Below are 21,463 nucleotides of genomic sequence, written 5' to 3'. Positions count from 1 at the left end.
CTGGGCCAGATGGTTCAGTGCTAAACCTTGGCAATGTGACATTGCTCAAGTCCAGCATGCTGGGTGCACATGGGTCTCCAGGGCTACATCTAGCAGTGCCTAAACATCATGTGGTGTTAGTGAGTACACTCAGGACCCTTTACTTACAAGGCATGTGCACCTGACCCCTTAGTAATCTATTTTGTCTTTAGCAGACCTTTTAAACTTTTTAAAATATTTATCTGGATATTTATTTTGCACTTACAACCCACTTACACCTGAGAAATACAACATGACAAGCACTGCCTTAAATTCATTACCTAATTGATTTTGATTGGTTTTTGTTGTGTGCATTCAGAACTTTTTACTATTGCCAACATTTTCCTGATCCCAATTCAGTTTTACCCACAGCTTAAGAAGCTGACATCTGGGGCTAGAGCGCTAGCACAGCTGGTAGGGTGTTTGCCTTGCATGCGGCAGACCTGAGTTTGATTCCCAGCATCCCATATGGTCCCCTGAGCACCGCCAGGAGTAATTCCTGAGTGCAGAGCCAGGAGTAACCCCTGTGACCCAAAAAACAGACACACACAAAAAAAATGCTAACATATGTAATAGTCATTCAGTTTATTACTTGTTTTTTTTTATAACTCGTGCAGATACATTAACTGTGCATTAATTCAATCACCAGTCGAATACTTTTAGGCCATTTTACATACTGCCAGAAACACTAGATATAATTACTTAATCAGCTAACACATATCTCTCTCTTTTTCCATCAGAACTCACTTTCTCTTTCTCATTCACAAGAATTTTGTGAATGACTTGTCAAGTATTTCACAAAACCCAAGTTCTATAGTAAAATTTCCCCAACAATTTATCATAGTCTTTGGGAAGGTACATATTGGATATTTTCTCAAAGAATCTAAGTATCTATAAATAATGTAATTATTAGTTCAGATTCTATAGTCACACATGAATACATACTAGGATGTTGGATAACACTGGGTTGTCCTTGCTACTCTCACAGGAAGCTTAAGCAGGGAGCTTAAGATTTATTGAGGCACTCCCATAACAGTGCAGCTGAGGCACACCCAGTTCCATCAGGCACTAATAATTTTATATTCCTTTTCTCTTTCCTTTATGTCATTTGTATGTCATTTGTATGGTTTATTTAGCAATGTCCTTTTTGTATAGATACAGGAAGACAGTTGATGCTTTGCTATGTAACATGGAAGTTAATTGGCTCCAAAATAATATTTACTCCTGGGTAGCACTGCACTGTAGTACTGTTGTCCATCCTGTTGTTCATCTATTTGCTTGAGCGGGAACCAGTAACGTCTCCATTGTGAGACTTGTTACTGTTTTTGATGCCAAGAGTAGCTTGCCAGTCTCTGCAACTATATGGATACTCCTGGGTATCCATATTCATTTAACTTAAGCACAGTCATGGACAGTAGGATTTTTAGAAAAACACAGAATACCTTAAAGGTCTCCTAATAGAGACATAATTAGGAAAAGGGAATACACATTGGAGCTAGGCACTCGGCTGGGAAAGGATTTCAAAAGCCTTCCCAGGACCGACAGATTGTGACTAATGAAACCATCAATACTCCTTCGTACATGACTGCAGTGGGAGGCTTACTTTAGTTGCTATACAATTGTTCACTGGTTACCATAATTTAAATCATAGTAACAGCTACATCTTAAACTTCTTAGGAAAAGAAAACTCTTGCAGATTTTATGTAAATGTAAACATTGCTTTTAAAACAAAAAAAAAAAGACCAACTACGTGTTAAATGGTTCGTAGGGGAATTACATATTCACTTATGAATTTCCTTGGCATCAAAATACAAATATTGGGGCTATGAAAATAGTTCAGAGGACTGAATGTCATGCTTCATATGCAGCAGACCTTGGTTTGATCCCCAGCTAAATGCATGATCCTACCAAAGCACTATCAGGGGTGGTCCAAAGTGGGAAAAAAATACAAATATTTTTTAAAATTTTTTTTGCATTTATTAGAATATCGGAGCACTTGATTACTGATCAGATACACTTATGATAACAAAGTGGTCTGAGTTTATTTAACAGTTCTAAAATGCATACCAGATTTATTTTGTTTTCGTTCTGTTGAACATGGAATGATATTCATGAAAGAGGAAGTTGTCTTACAGATCATTAATTATAAATTGTGGAATCAGAAAGACGATGTGGACATGCAGGGACGCATTGTCAGGAAACATGGTCCAGTAGAAAGTGTGAGCACGATTTTTTATGGTGGGCCAGAGGGATAGCACAAAGATCAAGCCACTTGCATAAAGTCAGCTCCGGTTCCATCATTGGCACCACATGGTACCCTGGCACTGCCTCTGAGCTCTGCAGGATCCATGCCTCCAAAAATTTGTATGGTGTTTTTTAAGGGAAAGGCAGGGCAAGTCAAGGCATTGGTGGAGGGATGGATGTTTGATCATTGAGTGATTGTAACCCAAACCTGAAAGCTTGTAACTATCTCATGGTGATTCAATTGAATTAAAATTAAAAAAAAAAACACATTAGAGCTCATTTCAAGTGCTTGATATCGGTGACATGTAGCTTTTACAATACTAAATGTATGTATAAAAATGTATCCATTATAAAATAATATGATTAAAAAAGTGAAAACTTAAATTCAAGAGAAATAATGACAATATCTTGTATTTAGAACAATTTCATCAGTCTTTAAGGAATAGGGACCTCCAAAATGTGAGGAAAATCATCTCAAAACTATGCGGTAGACAGCTAGAACAAACCCTTTGAGTATGTATTTTAGATATCATTCAAAGGAACTTATTCAATACACATATTTTTATGTACTTCTTTAGTCTTACTATATTTCAAAAGGCTAAAGGATCTCTTTTGCTTTGTATTGTTAATTTAATAATATAACCCTCCATTTCTATAGAAGTATTTGCCCAGTCATATTGTCTCTAGGACAGAAAAGCAAGATAGATAGAATCAGCACAATTTGTTAGAAAGTAGTTATTCCCATTAGTTTCCTTTAATGAGAAAAATTTTGTTGTTTAATATTTTGCAGCTGAAATTACACTGAATGTATGCAGAGCATTTAAGAGCAACTGAGACAGATTGTTTACTCCATAGCTTCAGTTAATTTTAAAAAATAAGATTTGGAAGTAGTTTAGTATCTTACCTTATCATTTATACTAATTCTGCTCTCTCTAGGTTGATCTCCACTACTTTTTGGTAAATCTTTTGGTTTATCTCTCACTGAGTTTTCCTTATATATTACAAATGGCAATTGTCAGAACTTTACATTTTTCACTTCATTTCCCAAATTCTCTCCTCTTGCTTTTTGTTTTATAAGACCATTAAGGCTAAACATTTGTTCTTTCTGAGATCATAAGGGTAGAACAATAGTCAGGGTGCTTGCTTTGCGTGTGGCTGATGTGAGTTTGATCCCCAAAACCCCATATGGTCCTCCCACATGCCAAGTGTGATCCCTGAGTACCAGACCTGGAATAAGCCCTGAGCACTGCTGGGTATGGCCTAAAACCCCTCCCTCAAGAAAGCAACCCTCCCCCCAAAGAAAAACAAAACACAAAACCTGTCCTTTCTGCTTAAACTATTTTCCAAAAATGATTACTTTGTTTCATTCATTTTATCTCAAGCAGATATTTTAGTTTTTATCTATTGGCAGCTTCAGCTTCCATATTATTAAGAAAATTGTTAAGTATTAAGAGTTGTGCAAGACATTGTACTAAAGCTATAAGTATTTATATCAAATAATGAAGGGTGGAGAGATAATATGGGGATTTAGGCAACTGCCATGCACGTAGCCAACACTGGTTCAATCACAGGCACCACACATGGTCCCTGAGCACTACCAGGAGTAATCCCTGAGTACAGAAGTGTGAGTAAGCCTTGAGCACAGCCAGGAAACTTTAATGCATTGTTGGTTAGAATATAAATTAGGTCAACACTTTACAAAATGCTCTGGTGCTTCCTTATGAAACTAAAGATAGAGCTACCATATGGTGCAACAATTTCAATTTTGGGTATTTATCCTAAGAGTATGAAAACAGTAACAAGAAAATTATAACCATCCCCAATGTTTGTTGCAATGTTACTTATGATAGTCAAAATATGGAAGTAACTGAAATACTTCTATAAATAACTGGATAAAGAATATGTGATATTTTAAACAATAAATTACTCTTCAGTATAAGAGTAAAAGATGAAACTTTCCCTATTGCAACAAAATCGGAGATTAAGAGTCTTATGAAAATTCTGTATTTAAATTTGGAGATACTACCAATTTCTTCACAATAATACAGTATTTCACAAACTCAACAACAATGTGTGAGTTTTCCAGTTTCTCTCATTTCTCTTTTTGTGTGCCAATTATCTTCAATTTTTTATTCATTATAGTTTTTAGTTGAAACTAGACATTCTCATTCTGAAGTTACTCAAAACGAGAAAACTTAGGGTCTTCTCAAGTCTTTCTGGGGTGAGCCTAACACAAAGCATAAGTATAACCTGAATTCTCAGGAAACTGGGAGGGCTTTTTAAAGACGTTGTACCTCAAAGTATCTCATTTCAATTATTTAGCCTTTGCAAACTTTTCAATTAATCTATTATTTCTCCACCTGCTATATCATTCTCAGACTATTATATCTAATATATTTACTTAAAAATTTTTTGATAAATACTTCCAGTTGGTTTAGCTGCCTGAGTTCTGAAAGAATTTTCCTAATAGGAAAATGAAGGCTAGTCCTTGGAGTATGTCTTCCAGTGATTGGCTAGATGTTGAAACAGCCCATCACAGTTTTTAACATTGAGTATTTTCTCATTCTCCTTTTGATACTAAGAAACTTTATTTAGACTATAGACTGTGTTTTCAAGGCCATCACTAAGCTGTTGTGTAGTGTGATGTTCACTGAATGCTGTAAACTTTTTATTTTTGTATACATTTTAATACCTTTATTTTTTTATATTTTTGTTTTGAGGCCACACCTTTACTCCTGGCTCTGTACTCAGAAATTACTCCCAGCAGTGCTCGGTGGACCATATGGGATGCCTGGGGTCAAACCCAGATAGCCGTGTGCAAGACAAACTCCCTATCCGCTGAGCTATCTTTCTTGCCCCTTTATTTTTGTATTTCTGATAAAGTTAATTCCCTCAGTATTTGCTAATTTATTCACCTCTATTTGGGACGGGGGTGGGGGGTTGAACTAGAGGCACTTCCTACCATGTCATTTTCACTAATGTCACTCAGGAAGGATTGCTTCTTTTTGTTTTGTTTTGGTGCCACCCCAGGCGGTGCTCAGAATTTATTCCTGGCTCTGTGCTAGGAATCACTTCTTTTGGGGCTCAGTGGAACTAATGGGTGGCCGGGATCAAACCTGGGTTGCTGTATGCAGGGCAAGTGCCCTACCTGCTGAACTATTCCTCTAGTCCTTAAGAAGAATTGCTTTAAGATGCAGCATCCACCAAGAAAGCATTAATAGGCTTAAACTTTCAAGAAGTTAAAAAAAATACAGATATTGTTAAAACAAAAAGTAGGATCAAAGCTGAAAATCAATATAAAAATACAAATATTAAATAGATTAAGAAGTAAAATGTTTAAATTTGGGAGTGTTATGTGGGTAAAGAAGATATATACACTATAGTTCTTTTATTCTTGAAGTAAGGTTCTTTTGATAAAATGTGAAAGTAAAAGTAGGAAAGTTCACTTTAGGAAGATGATAAAAATCTAACATAAATACACTGGGAAGTGAGTAAGTATTGGCAAAGTAATCCATCATTGTGTATCTAGTTAATATTGGCAGTCATCTCTTTGCTCTTATGTAGCTTAAAAAAATTTTCCTCCTCTTAAAGATACGTGTGGTAGAGAGTGAGGCTTCAAAATTATTTTCAGTGATATAATTGTAGAAGCCACAGAAATAAGTGAATCTTGGAAACAAAAACCCATGAAGATAATATATTAGGTAAACTTTGTGAGAGGGGGAAGGAACAGATACTGAAGAACTAGCTAGGGTCGTTTTTTTCATCAATTTTTTTTAATTTAGGCACTGTAGTTTATAATATTGTTAATAGTAATGTTTTAGGCATTCAGTCTTTCTCTACCACACTCACAGTCAAATCAGCATTGATTTTAGGTTTCTCCCACCCCACCCACCTTCAAGATAGGTTCTTGGTTGCCTCAGAGAGAACTATTTATTTGGTCGAGTAGAAATATGATCCAAGTGTTGAAGAGAAAAAATGGAGCTAAAGAAAAGGAAATGGTGAATATAGAGCACCCTTTGATAGTTATTTGTAGTATTTCCATTTTGGAGACATTCTGAACAATGCCTTTACAAACATTCTTGTTCAATGCATCATGATTCACACATATATAAAATTCACACATATATAGATTATATATACTTAGGAACAGACTTGTTGGTTATCGGTTATATTGACCTTCTTTTATAAATTTTTAAGTAGTTAAATTAATACATGCTTTTCAAAATAGAATGGTAATTATTTCTTATTCCTTAACTTACCTCTGCATATCATTAGTACTATTTTTTTAATATAATAAGTAATGATGTCTTAATAGTATAAAGGTTTTTTCCCTGGATATTAATGAGAGTAAACATCTATTTTATCAGCCAAATAGTCTCTTCTGGGAAATCCTTATTAAATCATTTGCTCAATTTTTCCTCATTGAGTTTTTTTTTTTCCTGTTCAGGTTTTGTACATTTTCTGGATAATTATGCTTTTATGAGTTTTACAAAAAGTGAATATCTATTAATGTTTCATAGCTTGTATTTTGACGACTGAAATCTTTTAATTCTAATTTATTATAAATCTATAGATTTATAATATTTTTACATAATATGTAAGTATAAATTGTATTTCTCTTTCAAAGAGATTTATATATACACATGTGAATCTGGAGAGATATCTATCACAAAATAATACTGCTTTGCATAAGTGCTGTTTTAGGTAATGGATGTAGAATAGTTGAAAAAATACGTTCCATCATTAAGAAATGAATTCAAAATAGATAGATGATTAAAATATTATGTATAAAAGAGTTTTGAGAGAACATAATATCATATTAGACTTAAATATACATTTGACTTTCTCTCTAATCTTTTTATTCAGGATAACTGGCAATATAGAACTCTTCTAAATTTAAGCTACCTGCATCATTTCCGAAAATATTGCAATTAAAGTACTCGTGTATTATTGCATATGACTCATATATACTGTTTCATTTATATGTATTCATATGTAAAATTGTCATCCCTATTTTTTTCAGAAGTTTCCCCTTTTTATCCTAGTTATGAGGAAAAACACAAGTTTTCAAGCCCTGAAGTGGTGCCAGTATCATTGTTATTAAAAAAAAATCATAGATACTAAATAAAAGAGCTTCTATGAAAATAGTATTGTCATTTGTAAGAAAGATATAATTTCTATTATCAGGAACATCTTTCTATTCTACTTCTAATTCTAATGAAGTCTAACCGATGTTTCCTTTTTTGCATGGTTTAATATTTGCTGGTTGAATCTTAATTGTTTATTCTTTGAAGAGGGGTTGGGCCACACTGTGTGTGTGCCTGGGAATCAATTCTGGTTTGGTGGTTAGGGGTTGCTTGAGACTATATGCAGTCCCAAGGAACAAACCCGGGGCTCCAGCATACAAAGCATGTGCTGTGGCCTTTTGAGTTATCTCTAGCCCCTACATGTTCTTTTTTCGTGTGTATTTCCTCTTTTGTACACAGACCTTGTAAGTGGTCTAGTTTCCATTTGGGAATTACAAGACCAGTTATTAGTCCATTTGTACGTATCCAGAACATGAAGTGGCTTTGCCCAAGATAATAAAAATCACTGTAGCACTGTCTTCCCATTGTTCATCGATTTGCTCGAGCGGGCACCAGTAATGTCTCCATTTTGAGACTTGTTGTTACTGTTTTTGGCATATTGAATACGCCACGGGGATCTTGCAAGGCTCTGCCATGCAGGCGGGATATTCTCGGTAGCTTGCCAGGCTCTCTAAGAGGGACAGAGGAATCGAACCTGGGTGAGCTGCATGCAAGACAAATGCCCTACCCGCTGTGCTATGGCTCCAGTCAAATAAAAATCATAATATAAATATTATAAGTTTCACATAATTCATATTTTTTATGCTTACGTATTTTAGTAGTAAATGAGTATATAACAGCCTTTACTGTGTTGATCATTTTAATACTAACCATCAGTGTTTATTAAGTATTTACTTCTTTAAAGAACTTGATGTCCATTATTTTGTTTGAACCTCACTAATAATTTGATGGAATAGAGAATACTATTTTCCTTATTTTTTAAATAAGGAATTTATAATTTAAAACTATATATTCATCAAAATCTCATCAAAAGCCACAATATACTTACATGGACAATGAAAAGGAGTTTTACAGGAAACTGATATTTACAAAGTTTTTAGTGGAGTTTACAAAAAATAAGACATAATTCAGTGCACTGGTATCTCTAGTATTGGAAATCTTTGATATTGCTAGTTCTAATGGGATAGAGAGGAGGGATCTGCTAATGCAATCCAGAAAAGAACTACAAACAACAGCTTTTTGGCAGTACAATGGTCTTAGCAAACTCTTTTTTTTTTTTTTTTGCATTTTTGGGTCACACCTGGTGATGCATAAGGGTTACTCCTGGCTCTGCACTCAGGTATTAACTCCTAGCAGTGCTCAGGGGACCATATGGGATACTGGGAATCAAACCTTGGTCGGGCACATGCAAGGCAAATGCCCTACCTGCTGTGCTATCGCTCCAGCCCCCTTGCCAACTCTTGACATGGTGTAAGTGAAGCTAAGATATTAATAATACTAGACAACACAAGACCTTACCTTCCTCTCACATTGTAGTCTCTTGACAGTTACTCCTGCTGGATGAATCAAATTGGAAGTCAGAGATCAGAAAATTGCTTGTTTATTCTATTTTCAGATCCTCTTGGAGCAGAGAAGATAAAGAAGCATGGAAAATGAATCTGAAATGGAAAATATCTGAAAATTAAATAGATTTTCAGTGCCATAGCTAGTATACAATACTAAATGCTACTTCTTGTAGTGTTTTACTGCATATCATCTAAAAAAAGTATTGCAAAATATTGCTTAGCCAACTATTTGAAAATATTTCAAATCCATAAGTTAGTATTTTATTGTAAATCATTAGATGTATTTCTGTGTACAGTAAATGAGATCAAAACTATGAGAGCTGAATAGTGAGGATAGTAGGCAATTTTTTTCTTAGAGTTAGGTGTGAATATTTATTTTACATGTTGTTGGTATTCTCAGAGTAATTAAGCCATAGTTGTTCCCCTTGTTCAGATTCCAGACTCCATCATTTCTCGTGGTGTTCAGGTGCTCCCACGAGACACAGCCTCCCTCAGCACTACTCCTTCAGAATCTCCTCGTGCTCAGGCCACATCTCGCCTTTCAACAGCATCCTGCCCAACACCAAAAGTAAGTATATACTTTGACACCTTACACCCAATTTACAGTGTGAACCTGGGAAGAATTAGTATTTCCCCTTAATTACCAAGGTTTGGTTGCATGCAAGATAATACAGTGAAAAATGAATGTGTAAGGTAGTTGCCATCTCTTGTTTCATAGTCATTTAGGCCAACAGTAGGAAAATAGCACTTTCATTAAAAATGTCTATTCCCACATCACATCTCTAGGTATCACTTTTTATAACTCCTGTTTCTTTATGTAGATTTGTTTTTTTTTCAAGCTCTTTATGTGAAAGGTAAATGTACTATGGGGTAGGAAACAGCATAATAAAATAATGTCAAAAACCAGGTGGTTTTAACTTATTCAGAATGGGGTAGCTCCCTCCTCTAGTATCATTCCAATTTTTTTCAAATATATTCAACTTGGAATGTTGCTGCCTAAGATTTGGAAAAAAATATTATTAATTCATTAGAAAGTTTTAATGCCAAACTTTGGGGGAGGAAGAAAGTGTATTTATCTTTATTTTTTGTTATCTTCCCCAAGTACTAGATTATATCTTGGGTAAAGGGAGTTAGAAGTTTACTTTCCATCAGTCTTCATGTATGAGATTGATAAACTGTCAAATAATTATCACCATTATGCTCTCTCCTGGAATGTTCATTTCCTGGCTAAGTTAGTCATTGTGCTTTCAAGTTTTATATGTGGTAGTTTCAGTATTGTCACCAAAAGATTGAGTAAATTTTTCTTATGTATTAATAAGATATGGTGTCATATATGAGACTTTACGCTAGATTTAGTCTGGTGATATGACAGATTTACAAAATGTTTTTTTCTCTATCAAATTTAAGAACATAGTTTTTTCCAGCAATTCCAACTTTTCTGTGAATGTTATAATTCAATTTAAATAGAAATGATTTCGAACAGTTCTGGTGTGAGTAATATAATTGCTTTTATCTTCCATGGTGCAATCTTCTCAATAAAGTATTCAAGAATATTACTAAGTATATTCTTTTTTTAACTTATATCAAAATGGGCTCATAAAGTCTGGCAATAACTAAAAGTTAAATAAACTATAAATGTCTATTAACTTACCACATAGTGTAAGACCTAAATGTTGAGAATACAGAACTATCTAAAACACAGTGATTTTTTACTTAATAACAAATGTTGATCATTGCATTCAGTTATGTTTAAAAGTTAGTATACGTTGAACTATGTTTTAATATAAATTTAGTGAAATACAGTTCTTGACTCTTTTTGAAAATTCATAATGACATTTTAACTGGACTATCAAATACAGTTTTTAAAATTCACTTGATATTTCCAAATTCGCTCACATAAAATCTTTAAAAAGTCAATTTTTATCAGGGTGATGGGGGATTAAATTAAGACTTATTCATGTAAGGCACATGCTTTGTTTCTGATTATTGTCCATTGTCTTGATTATTTTCCTTAAATAACACTTAAAAAAGCAAACTGCTGATGAGTTCTATTTGAGTATGTTTTTTCTAGAATTTTTTTCTGTACTTTGATCTAGGAATGAGATTCTGTTTCGTTCAGATCATTTTTCGTATCATCAGAAAGCACACCTCAAAGTTTAAATATTACTTCAGTATTAATTTTAAATTAAGCTTTTAGTGCTTAATCAAAATACTTATATAATCAAATAGTTTTAGCATTGATTTTTCAAAAACAGCAAATAAATTCAAATCAATATGTTAAAAGACTCATACGACTGCTTAATTGAATCTAAGCAGCATGCTATTATATCACTGAGAAATTAAGCATCTACCCAATTGGAGTTTATAGGTCAGACAATGACATATTAGAATACAGATATAAAAAAAAATCACTAAAATTTCACAATAACTTAAAAGTAATACTGAATTTCATACTAAGAAAAAACTAAAAAGGTGATAGAAAATGATAGACAGGAAACCTCAGTTAGAAAGCCTTTTTGAAAGAATGACATTTTGCCAGGGACATGAGCAGTCAGTGAGAGCAAGATATAAGCTATTATATTAGGTAAGGGTTTGGGAATTATGTTGAGCAATGATAACCGCTTTATAGGTAGCAGTTGCCATGCAGTTGTGATCATTCAAGAACCTTCAGACTGAAACTTTCTATTGGTACATTAAAAAACTAATGCACTGATTTAAAAAGCTAATTTTAGATTTTATTTTTAATGAAGTTTTTTCCTTTGCCTCCTGAGTCAGATTTCAACACCACACAATTTAGCACTTAAATTAGTTCTGTGTGAGCTAATTAAAATTAAAAATTTGTTTTAATTTTATTTCATAAAACTCTTTAGCAGATAAGTAAAAATGATTTCCAGATTTCTAACTGGAGACATTGATAAATTATTTTATTAGTTATATTAAGGAATAGAAAGAAAAAATAAATATTGAGGGTAAATGAAGAGATAATATATTTTGATTTTTAATGTACTCTATGTGAAATATGTATGAGATATCTAAACAATTATATTCAGTATACAATTATCATACAATTTTTTATGGGTATCAGAACAGCATCTTGGTTATATTTGCAACTTAATTCATATATATAATAGTTCCAGCCAAGTGCTATAGAAGTCTCTCTTCTGTATTTGATACTAAGTTGCAATCATGTACAGAAATATACATAAAGATCCATTTTCTTTATGATAGAATTACAGTGCCATTTTTGAATGATCATGACTAGAAAAGAGGCATGTACTAATAGCAGACCTGGGTTCAAATGCTTACTTCCATGCTTAATTATTTTAAAACATTAAGCAAAGTATTCAACTTTTCTAAACTTTGTGTCTATGATGAAACTAATCACTTTTACCTCTCCAATAGGGTTTATTGATTTAATAGGCTATTCCTGATATTGGATACAGTGTTGAGCAAGCACACATTGTTTTTGCCTTTATTAATAGAAAGCTACAAAATAAAATTAAGTGTGAGTGCTATGATTTTATCAGTAGTAATACATACTACTCTGCGAATAACCTTCAGAAGCATTTAACAAAAGTTTTGTGAAAACCCAAAAGGATTAAATAATCAAATTGTGATTCAAAGGTAATAGTTTCTATCTTTTCCTCTGTATCTTTTTTCTGAACAGTATTTATCTGCTGGACATCCTACCCATTTTCATGTGTGCATCTAATTTTCTTAAATCAGCAACTATACAGTTAAACATTATTTTGTATTTACATTTTACATATGAGTGTTCACTGCAATATAATATCCTAGATTGTATTGTGATCCTTAAGATTCTCTAAATATGGTGAGAACAAGATCTATAAAATATACCAAGTTTGGAGTTCCTTTGTTCCTTTTTAGTATAGCCATCACAATCTATTGAAGGCAACTTTTCTTTTTTTTTCCTCTGTGTGTGTGTGTGTGTGTGTGTGTGTGTGTGTGCTCGAGCTCGGGAATCAAATTGGGATTGGAATCTTGTTGCATGCAAAATCATGTGTTCCATCATTGAACTAACCCCCTAGCCTTCTCTTCATTTTAATAAAACCTGAATGTAATGATGTGTATTTTCACACTTCTTATGGTAAGATTGCAAGGTATCTTTTAAGAATAAATTTGAGTTTTTTGAATTATATTAGACTAAATAAAAATAGTGACACCCAACTCCCAAGGAAGTCAGATTAGTATGTTGATTCTATTTTCCAAAAATCTTCTTTTAAAGGCAACATCGACAAGACTCAGAATCTAGAGAAGTCATAATTTGCAAAAATGACTAGCTACAATGTGAATTCTATAACAAATAAATTTTGTTTTAAAGTGAGCATGAGTCTCAACTGAATGTTGACTTTTACCATTAGAAATCAAGATGCTGAAGAAGAGAATAATGACCGAGGGGAAAATATTCTAAATTATTGAATATACTGTTAACCTTATATTTAAACAAAATACAGAATTATAACTTCTCCATAAGTTTCTGTTATGTCCATTAGGCAACATAACAAATATCTTTGGGTAAGAAGCTAATAAGTTTTATTATGCTATCTTGAAATTTGTTATATCTGCTACGTATATGATGAAAATTCTATACCTAGGACAAAACGTAAGAATCCGGAAAAATTAACTATTTTCTTAGCTTGTAATATTTAATGTGTATGTCTGGCAATATGATTTTCCTTTACATTAAAATTGTCATTATTGATTCAGTCTCAGAATAATGTTCCCTCTGAAACTTCCTGCTAGTAAAGTTATTTTTTTCTCACCACTTTCATTTGTGAACAACAGGTAATTATGTGAAAGCTGTTTGATTCCAGATGATGGAGTATCTGGAGTATCTCAAGAAGTTGTTAAAATTCTATCCAACGTAAAACACTAATCAGGTTTTAGAATTTATTTTTTTTCCACAACTTTCAGGTGCATAAGCACCATCAGTAAGGCTACACTAAACATATAGCTTATTTTTTCTGATACGTAACATTGGTATGTCTACAATATGTTGATGAAATTTAGAAATGTATGACTTCTATATATGTAGTCAACAAACAGTAAAGAAAATGAACACTAACATAGATCAAAAGATCATCTGAACATAAAAGAATATTTGCTTTTATATAAAGTTAACAGCCCCACCTTTGGGATATTTAATATTACTTAATAATATTCTCAAAATCATTGGTCAGCTCCAGTAGTTCTCAAATTTAAAAATAATCCCCACTCATTTAAAAAGAACCTCCAGATATTATCTGTTTGCATGGTTTATCTAATAGCATTTGCATACTATGTAAGTTAAAACAATTGTTTAAGATCTGAGAGGTGTTAAACACTTGCATTGCTAGCAGGTGACCTTGGTTCATTCCTAGCACTGCTCATAGTTCCCTGAGCACAAAGCCAAGAGTAAGCCCTGAGTATAGCCAGGAATGGCCCAAGAAATTGAAAAGAAAAAAAGTTATTTAAAACATTTTCTTCAAATGAGAATTGGAAAGCCTGATTGTAAAACATAACTAACACCATCACAAAAGCTAAGTGACTTATAACAAAACACCTGAAAAGAATGCAGTTTTCACTTTTTACATATATATTTATATCTAGTTTAGTAAAAGTTTAGCAGATTCTTACATCTCTTTTATATATTTTGATTTAAGATTATGAAGATACCTATCTTGCACATGCATTTATTAGGTTAGAAAAAGAACTGTACTTGTAGCATTTTCAGATATTTCTGGATATTCTTTGATACTACCCAAAGATTTATAATTGATAGTCTCTTAAAAGTTCATTAAAGGGACTGGCGGACTAGTACACTGGGTAGGGTGTTTGCCTTGCACACAGCCAACCCACGTTCAATCCCCAGCATCCCATATAATCCCCTGAGCACTTCCAGGAATAATTCCTGAGTGCAAGCCAGAGTAACCACTAAGTAACCACTGAGTATCACCAGTTATGACTCAGAATGCAAAAAAATAAATAAGAATGTTCATTATAGTATGGAATGTAAATCCCCTCAAGTCCATCTATTTTCTGATATGGAAAATACATGGATCCGTTTCAGTGGATCTCATATTCAACTGTGATTTTTTTTAATACCTTTATGATCACTTGGAAAAGTTCTTCCAAGCCTGAATATACTTTATTATATCAAAAATTACTTTCACTGATAAAACAACCCAGACATCCATCTATATAAATATATAATGTATAAATATATATTAATGCTCTGAAACTCACTGTGAAAATATACATTTTTCACAGTTTTTATTTTTGCTTAAAAGCTAGGATTTTATTATTGTCCAAAAACCAATAAATCTCTAGTTTTCTTAAGCTGATACTCACTTCATTTAGTTTTTAGAAAATATATAACACATAAAATATATAAAGATATAAAGATATCTTTAGCCTGCTTCTCCCTTTGGGAGAAACTGGCAGCCTTCTGAGAGTTTCCTACCCACATGGGACAGCCTTGCAAGCTTCCCATGGTGTATTCATATGCAAAATCCAGTAACAAGCTGGGTCTCATTCCTGTGACCTGAAGAGCCCCCAGTGCAACATCCTTGGGAGGGCCAAATCCAGATGGACTTCTAAGATCTCAGGGAAAGGACGAAATGAGATGTTACTGGGCCCGCCCGAGAAATCGGTGATTAATGGGCTATCATGATCGTGATCATGATAGAACACATGTCTAAGTCTGAATAACTGTAGTTTATCAGGTAATTTTTTCAAACAAAAAATGATGCTATTATGAACAAAATCTTACCTAGTTTAGCTTGCAACTCAAATTGCATAAAATGCTTCTACCTAGACACAACCATCATTCTTAGGTGTAAAGGAAATATCTTCTTCAAACTTCCCATTTTTTTACAGTCAGAGGACAATTATTAGCAAAACTAATATTAATTATTTTATTGAGTAAAATGTTATGTGAAACTTGCTTATCTTTTTTAAAACCATCAATCTATTAAATGTTAGTATATAGTGGTAATGCAGTTATTCATACTATTTGGTTCCTCCACAACTGCTTTGTATCATCAATGTAAATATAGTTGCCAATATAGTGATACAGGAAAATAATGTCTTTATATTATTACTGAAATAATTTTTAACTTGTGGGACCCTGAAAACTTTTTTTAGGGACTGTCATGTGTCCTAGTATCACACTTAAAGAAATACTAGTATAACCAAATGAACAAACTGACATGTTTCTTGGAAATATTTTTTTCATATTTTCTACTCACACAGTAGTATTCTCAGTACTTTTATATAAAGGACCACCGACATCATACTTACACATTATAAAAAATTCATTCTAATGCTGATATTGATTAATTCTAGGAAAGAGAATACTTTCTCCTTTCTTATTAAAAAGGCAAGACTTCACTAAGTCTTTGGGGAAAAAAATAACAGGAATTATAATTCCTAGTTAATTGTACTCACTTGGAATATGGCACTACTTTTGCATTGGATATTGACTAATGTTTTGCCAGGATATTCTGTCTATTAAGTCATCTTACAAACCATATTCTAGTAGTTGGAGGATAATTCTATTTGGAATATGATTGAAGCTATCTCTGCATCTTAACTTGTAATGTTTAACATCAGTAAAACATCTAAAAAGATGAATTTTAGCTTTTTTAAAAAAATAATCATTTTAATATATCTTATCTGTGTCAGCACCAGCACATATCAGTACTCATCTGACATCCTTTATCCCTCCTGGTCATTTCACACTTTGCACTAAGTGACTCTTACAGATTTGGGGATAACCATTTCCTCTCTTGGTCTTTGTAGTCTGGTTTCTGTTCCTTTGTAACAAGTTTGTTTTGCTATCTGTTACAGTTTGGTAGCAAAATAGAATCTGTGGTAGCAAAATAGAATCTGGGGATTTTAAATGAAATATGATTCTCTTAAACCCTTTCTAGTCAGAAAAAAAATGTACATTTTTGTAAAATATTTATAATTTAGTCATATTTTAGCTCTTATTTTTGAGTTTACAACTATTTTAAATGATTGTTAGTGACATGCTACTCGGTTTATAGGATTTTGCATCTTATTTCATCATTCACTTGGTTTTGTGATCCTCTATTTTTATAATACTATTTGAAAATTTAATCACATTGTCACTTTCTAGTTATTTGATATTCACAGTATTATATCTGTAATAGAAACTTTAACTATGAAATGTATAATTGCCATTTTGAAATATAAACTGGTTTATAAAATTGAATTAGCTTGGGAAGGTGTATGTAACAAAAAAATATTCACTATAGAACTAGCAACCTTATGGTTTAGAATATCAGTGGCATGATCTTTTTATAATTTAAAATCTCTTGAAGGGTCAGAGAGTTAGTATGGCATGTAAGATTTGCCTTGCATGCAGCCAATCTGGTTCAAGCTCTGGCACCATTATGGCCCCACAAGTACCACCAGATGTGATACTTAGAATAAGTATAATAATAAAGCCAGAAATAAGTCCTGTGCATTGCCCCACCCCCAGTAAAAACAGATCAACAACAACAAAAATGTTATATACATGCTCATTTTGGATAATTTAGAAAATTCATGTAAGCAAAAACATTCGTATTACAAAAGTTCCATGAAAGCAATAAACTGCAACTTTATCACTAATAATGTGTAGCTTTCAGAAAGTTACATTACCTTTGTAACTTTAATGATGTAATCTGTAAATTTAAAATTTGTAATATTTGCTTCTAGGTTGTTCTAAGGTCTAAATTTTTTATAAGTCCTAACTGTATTTTAACTATCATTAGCCAATGATACAATATTTTACACATTCATTAATTTAGTAATATAGGCATCTTTGTTTTGAAGACATCTTCACATGTTTTTAAAATGCTATTAGCAGGAACACAGAGTTTGTCCTTGGCATCATTTCCCCTAATGCTACTGGGAGCAACCCTCCCTCCCTCAACTCCCAACTAGTTCCAGATATAGCCCACAAAACAAAGTAGTGTGTTATTCAGCATTATTACCAACTAATGATTTGTCCTCTACTTTATTAATATAGCATATGGTCTTTTGATAATTTAGGTTTTTTTCTACTTCCCAGTTTTATAAACCATGCTCATAGTCTTATGGAAATGGAATATTTTTGTTTCATACTAATTTTACGTTTGTTGAACTTACAAATAAATTTTTAGAAACTTGATTCCTGTTCATTTGTATAGATAGAATAGATTATTTTTGCATCTGTATTAATTTATTTCATTGATATTCTGTAAGAAACAGTTTTGTCTTTTGCATTTAAGTGACTTACTCGCAGATTTTTTTAAATTATGCACTCTTGATTCTCATTATGTAAAAATAATTTACTACAAGATATCAATCAGTCCTACTCTGCCTCTTTATTACTTCGTGAGAATTAGTAGATCTTAGTATCAATATCTGTAACAACAATTAGGAATTAACTAGGTTCTGAAGTCCCTTATAAGCCAATTATTCTATAATGTTTTTATACTGGCTATGTAGTTATATGTTTATAACTAATGGTACATACACATAAAAGTTATTTATGAACTAAAAAGTGTATCTTTAAGAATATGTAATGATGGGGAAATGCCCAACATAAAATATGTACTTTTTTATAAAGGACTACATGAAGCTTCTTAGAGATAGAATTATAGGTTATTTCATAATTTATGGATGTAGCACTGCACTATTGTCCCATTGTTCATCAGTTTGCTCAAGCGGGCACCAGTAACATCTCTATTGTGAGACTTCTTGTTGCTGTTTTTGGCATATCAAATACGCCACTCGTAGTTAGCCAGGCTTCGCCTTGCGGGTGGGATACTCTCAATAGCTTGCCAGGCTCTCCGAGAGGGATAGAGGAATCAAACCCCAGTCGGCCACGTGCAAGGCAAACACCCTACTCACTGTGCTATCGCTCTAGTCCTTTATAATCTCTATTTCATTTAAATCAGAAAAGTGTGTTATAATTTATTAAGGTTCTGCTAATGTAAAGGATGGCTTTTTCCTACCATACATATTTATACAAATCTTAATAAACTATTTTATAACAATTTATTACAGAGAATTTTTAATATTCAAGCAAAACATTCTTTGCTGGGTAGAAATTTATATCACATTTTAACAGTAGTTTGGAAATAAATTTTTTTCTCTTCTGAAAAATTAATAATTTAGAACATGTAGTATATTGAAATATTGTCTGTTTCTAAATATCTAGCAGCTCTTCAATATCACACATTTGGTGAACGTTATAATTTTTTAAACCAAAAAATATGAAAATTTTAAAAAGTCATAATTGAATTAGTTGGCAAGGAATGTAGTTGGCAAGGAAATAACAAACTTTGTATTGATTATATTGTCTTGGAATCAAAATTATAAATACCTAAGTATAAAATTATAAATAGTAAGATATAAATAATTTCAAATGTTAATAATGATAAGAAACAAGAATTTTAAGTAAAATATTTCCTAAAGAATAGATTTTATGGGGGAGTGAGGAAGAGTTCAAGAATCTGTCACTTGCAGGGGCTGGAACGATAGCACAGCGGATAGGGTATTTACCTTACACACGGCCAACCCAGGTTCAATTCCCAACATCTAATATGGTCTCCTGGTCCAGGAGTAATTTCTGAGTGCATGAGCCAGGAGTAACCTGTGCACCATTAGGTGTGACCCAAAAAGCAATACAAAAATAAAAGAATCTATCACTGCTATCCAAATACTAATTTTAACTTTCGTTATTCTTTGAAACACTTCTTTTTTTCTCTCTCCTTTCATCTGTTTACTTTGATATAATATTGCCTTTCAATAGAAATACATTAGAATATTTTTCCTTAACACATAATTGTTCTCTTTTTGCTTTTCCTCTTTTTGATTTACCTTAATAAAGAAAAGCGAAAAAGAAGAAAAATTTTTAAAGAGAAAAAAAAAATAGATGAAGCAGAATTGTTTTTGTAATAAAGCACAAGATTTATTAATAAGGACTAGGATAGGGATTCAAAGCAACAGTATAGGAGGTAAGGCATTTGCCTTGCACACAGCCTACCTGGGTTTTATACTCAGCACCACATATAGTCTCCTGATCCACACCAGGAAGGACCCCTGAGCACAGAGAAAGACGCAAGCCCTGAACACAGGCAGGTATGCCCCCCAAAAGTAAATTAATAAGTAAAAGAACTAGAATATGGTCAATTGAAATATTAACCAGATCCCCAAAAGAATTTATTTACTGAAGTTTGAATTTGGAGCTATCAAGCAAAACTTAAAAAAAAATTTTTCTTCCAAACCATAGCTTTTGATAGTTCCCAAAATCAATACATAATTGAACCAGAATATGCCAAATGATGGGTTGAAAGGTAACAATTTCTCTTTTTTTGTTCTTGAAGGTAGCAAGTTCTGAGAAAAAAAATATATGTCTTTTCATTGATATCCTGCTTTTTAAAAAGTGACAAAATAAAATAGTTTTAAAAATGTTTTTCTTTGAAAATGGTTCTAAAAATAAATTTGGTAGCACAGCGGGTAGGGCGTTTGCCTTGCACGCAGCTGACTGACCAGGGTTCGATTCCTCCGTCCGTCTTGCAGAGTCTGGCAAGCTACCGAGAGTATCCTACCCGCATGGCAAAGCCTGACAAGCTACCCGTGGCATATTTGATATGCCAAAAACAGTAACAAGTCTCACAGTGGAGACATTACTGGTGCCTGCTCGAGCAAATCAATGAACAACGGGACAACAGTGCTACAGTACAATGCTACCCCCAAAATGAGGCAGTTCTCTATATTAGGCAAATAAATTGTTTGCTTAACCTAAATAATATAATATATACTGTGGGATCAACTGGTCTGATCTACATTGGTCATGCCATGAATCAAGAGTCTCAATTAAATGAAAAAAGAATGGAGAGTAATAGATTGAATACTATGGACTCTTTTTTAATTTATATGTCTACAAAAAGGTACTGATCCTCTCTAAACCTTAGTTCTCATCAGTAAAACAAACATAGGCCATCCAGTCTTTTCCTCAAAATTTTTCATTAAGCATCTTGTAACTAAAAATAAGTGTGAGAGCAAATGTCCAGTGATCTGGGTATGTAATAGCCACATACCTATAATTCCTTTAAAATTTTATATTTAATTTTTAGAAAGAATGTAAAATGGTTTTGTGCTCTAAAGTTGATATGTGAGGACTGTGTCCTTGAGAAAGAGAAGAGTATATTGGTGATAGATGTGGTGCTGTAATTATGTTGAAATAAACCACAGAATCTCAAATACTTAACAAAAGAAACTAATTTTCTCATCAAAAATAAAATAAATTCGCTTTCTCAGCAAAAATAAATAAAAATAAAATTGATATGTGTATTTTAGTGGTATCTAAACTTTTACAACTACTTATAGGCAAGATATTTGAGGGTGGAACAGGATAATTTTCTCCATGTTAACAATGAAAATGATTTAGTACTGAGTACATGCTTAAAAAAATAGCTAAGCCAAGCATAATCAATAACCTAGCTTCGAGTTTCTTCCTGTTTCATAGTATCTAGAGTCTCTAGAAAT

General features: G+C 32.8%; 1 protein-coding gene across 19 annotated transcripts in view; it reads left to right on the top strand.

Moving 5' to 3' along the window:
• The window catches only part of GPHN (gephyrin), a 494,826-nt gene that overhangs the window by 290,680 nt on the left and 182,683 nt on the right, over positions 1-21,463 (top strand). For all 19 annotated transcript variants that reach the window (XM_004612348.2, XM_055130244.1, XM_055130246.1 and 16 more), the window contains one exon: positions 9,348-9,482. In XM_004612348.2, the coding sequence (XP_004612405.1) occupies positions 9,348-9,482 (135 nt within the window). The remainder of the gene's footprint in view (positions 1-9,347; positions 9,483-21,463) is intronic.

Source organism: Sorex araneus, chromosome 3, assembly GCF_027595985.1.
Source record: "Sorex araneus isolate mSorAra2 chromosome 3, mSorAra2.pri, whole genome shotgun sequence".
NCBI classification, from domain to species: Eukaryota; Metazoa; Chordata; class Mammalia; order Eulipotyphla; family Soricidae; genus Sorex; species Sorex araneus.
Note: the sequence above shows the minus strand (reverse complement) of the source record. Positions and strands in the feature narration are given on the sequence as shown.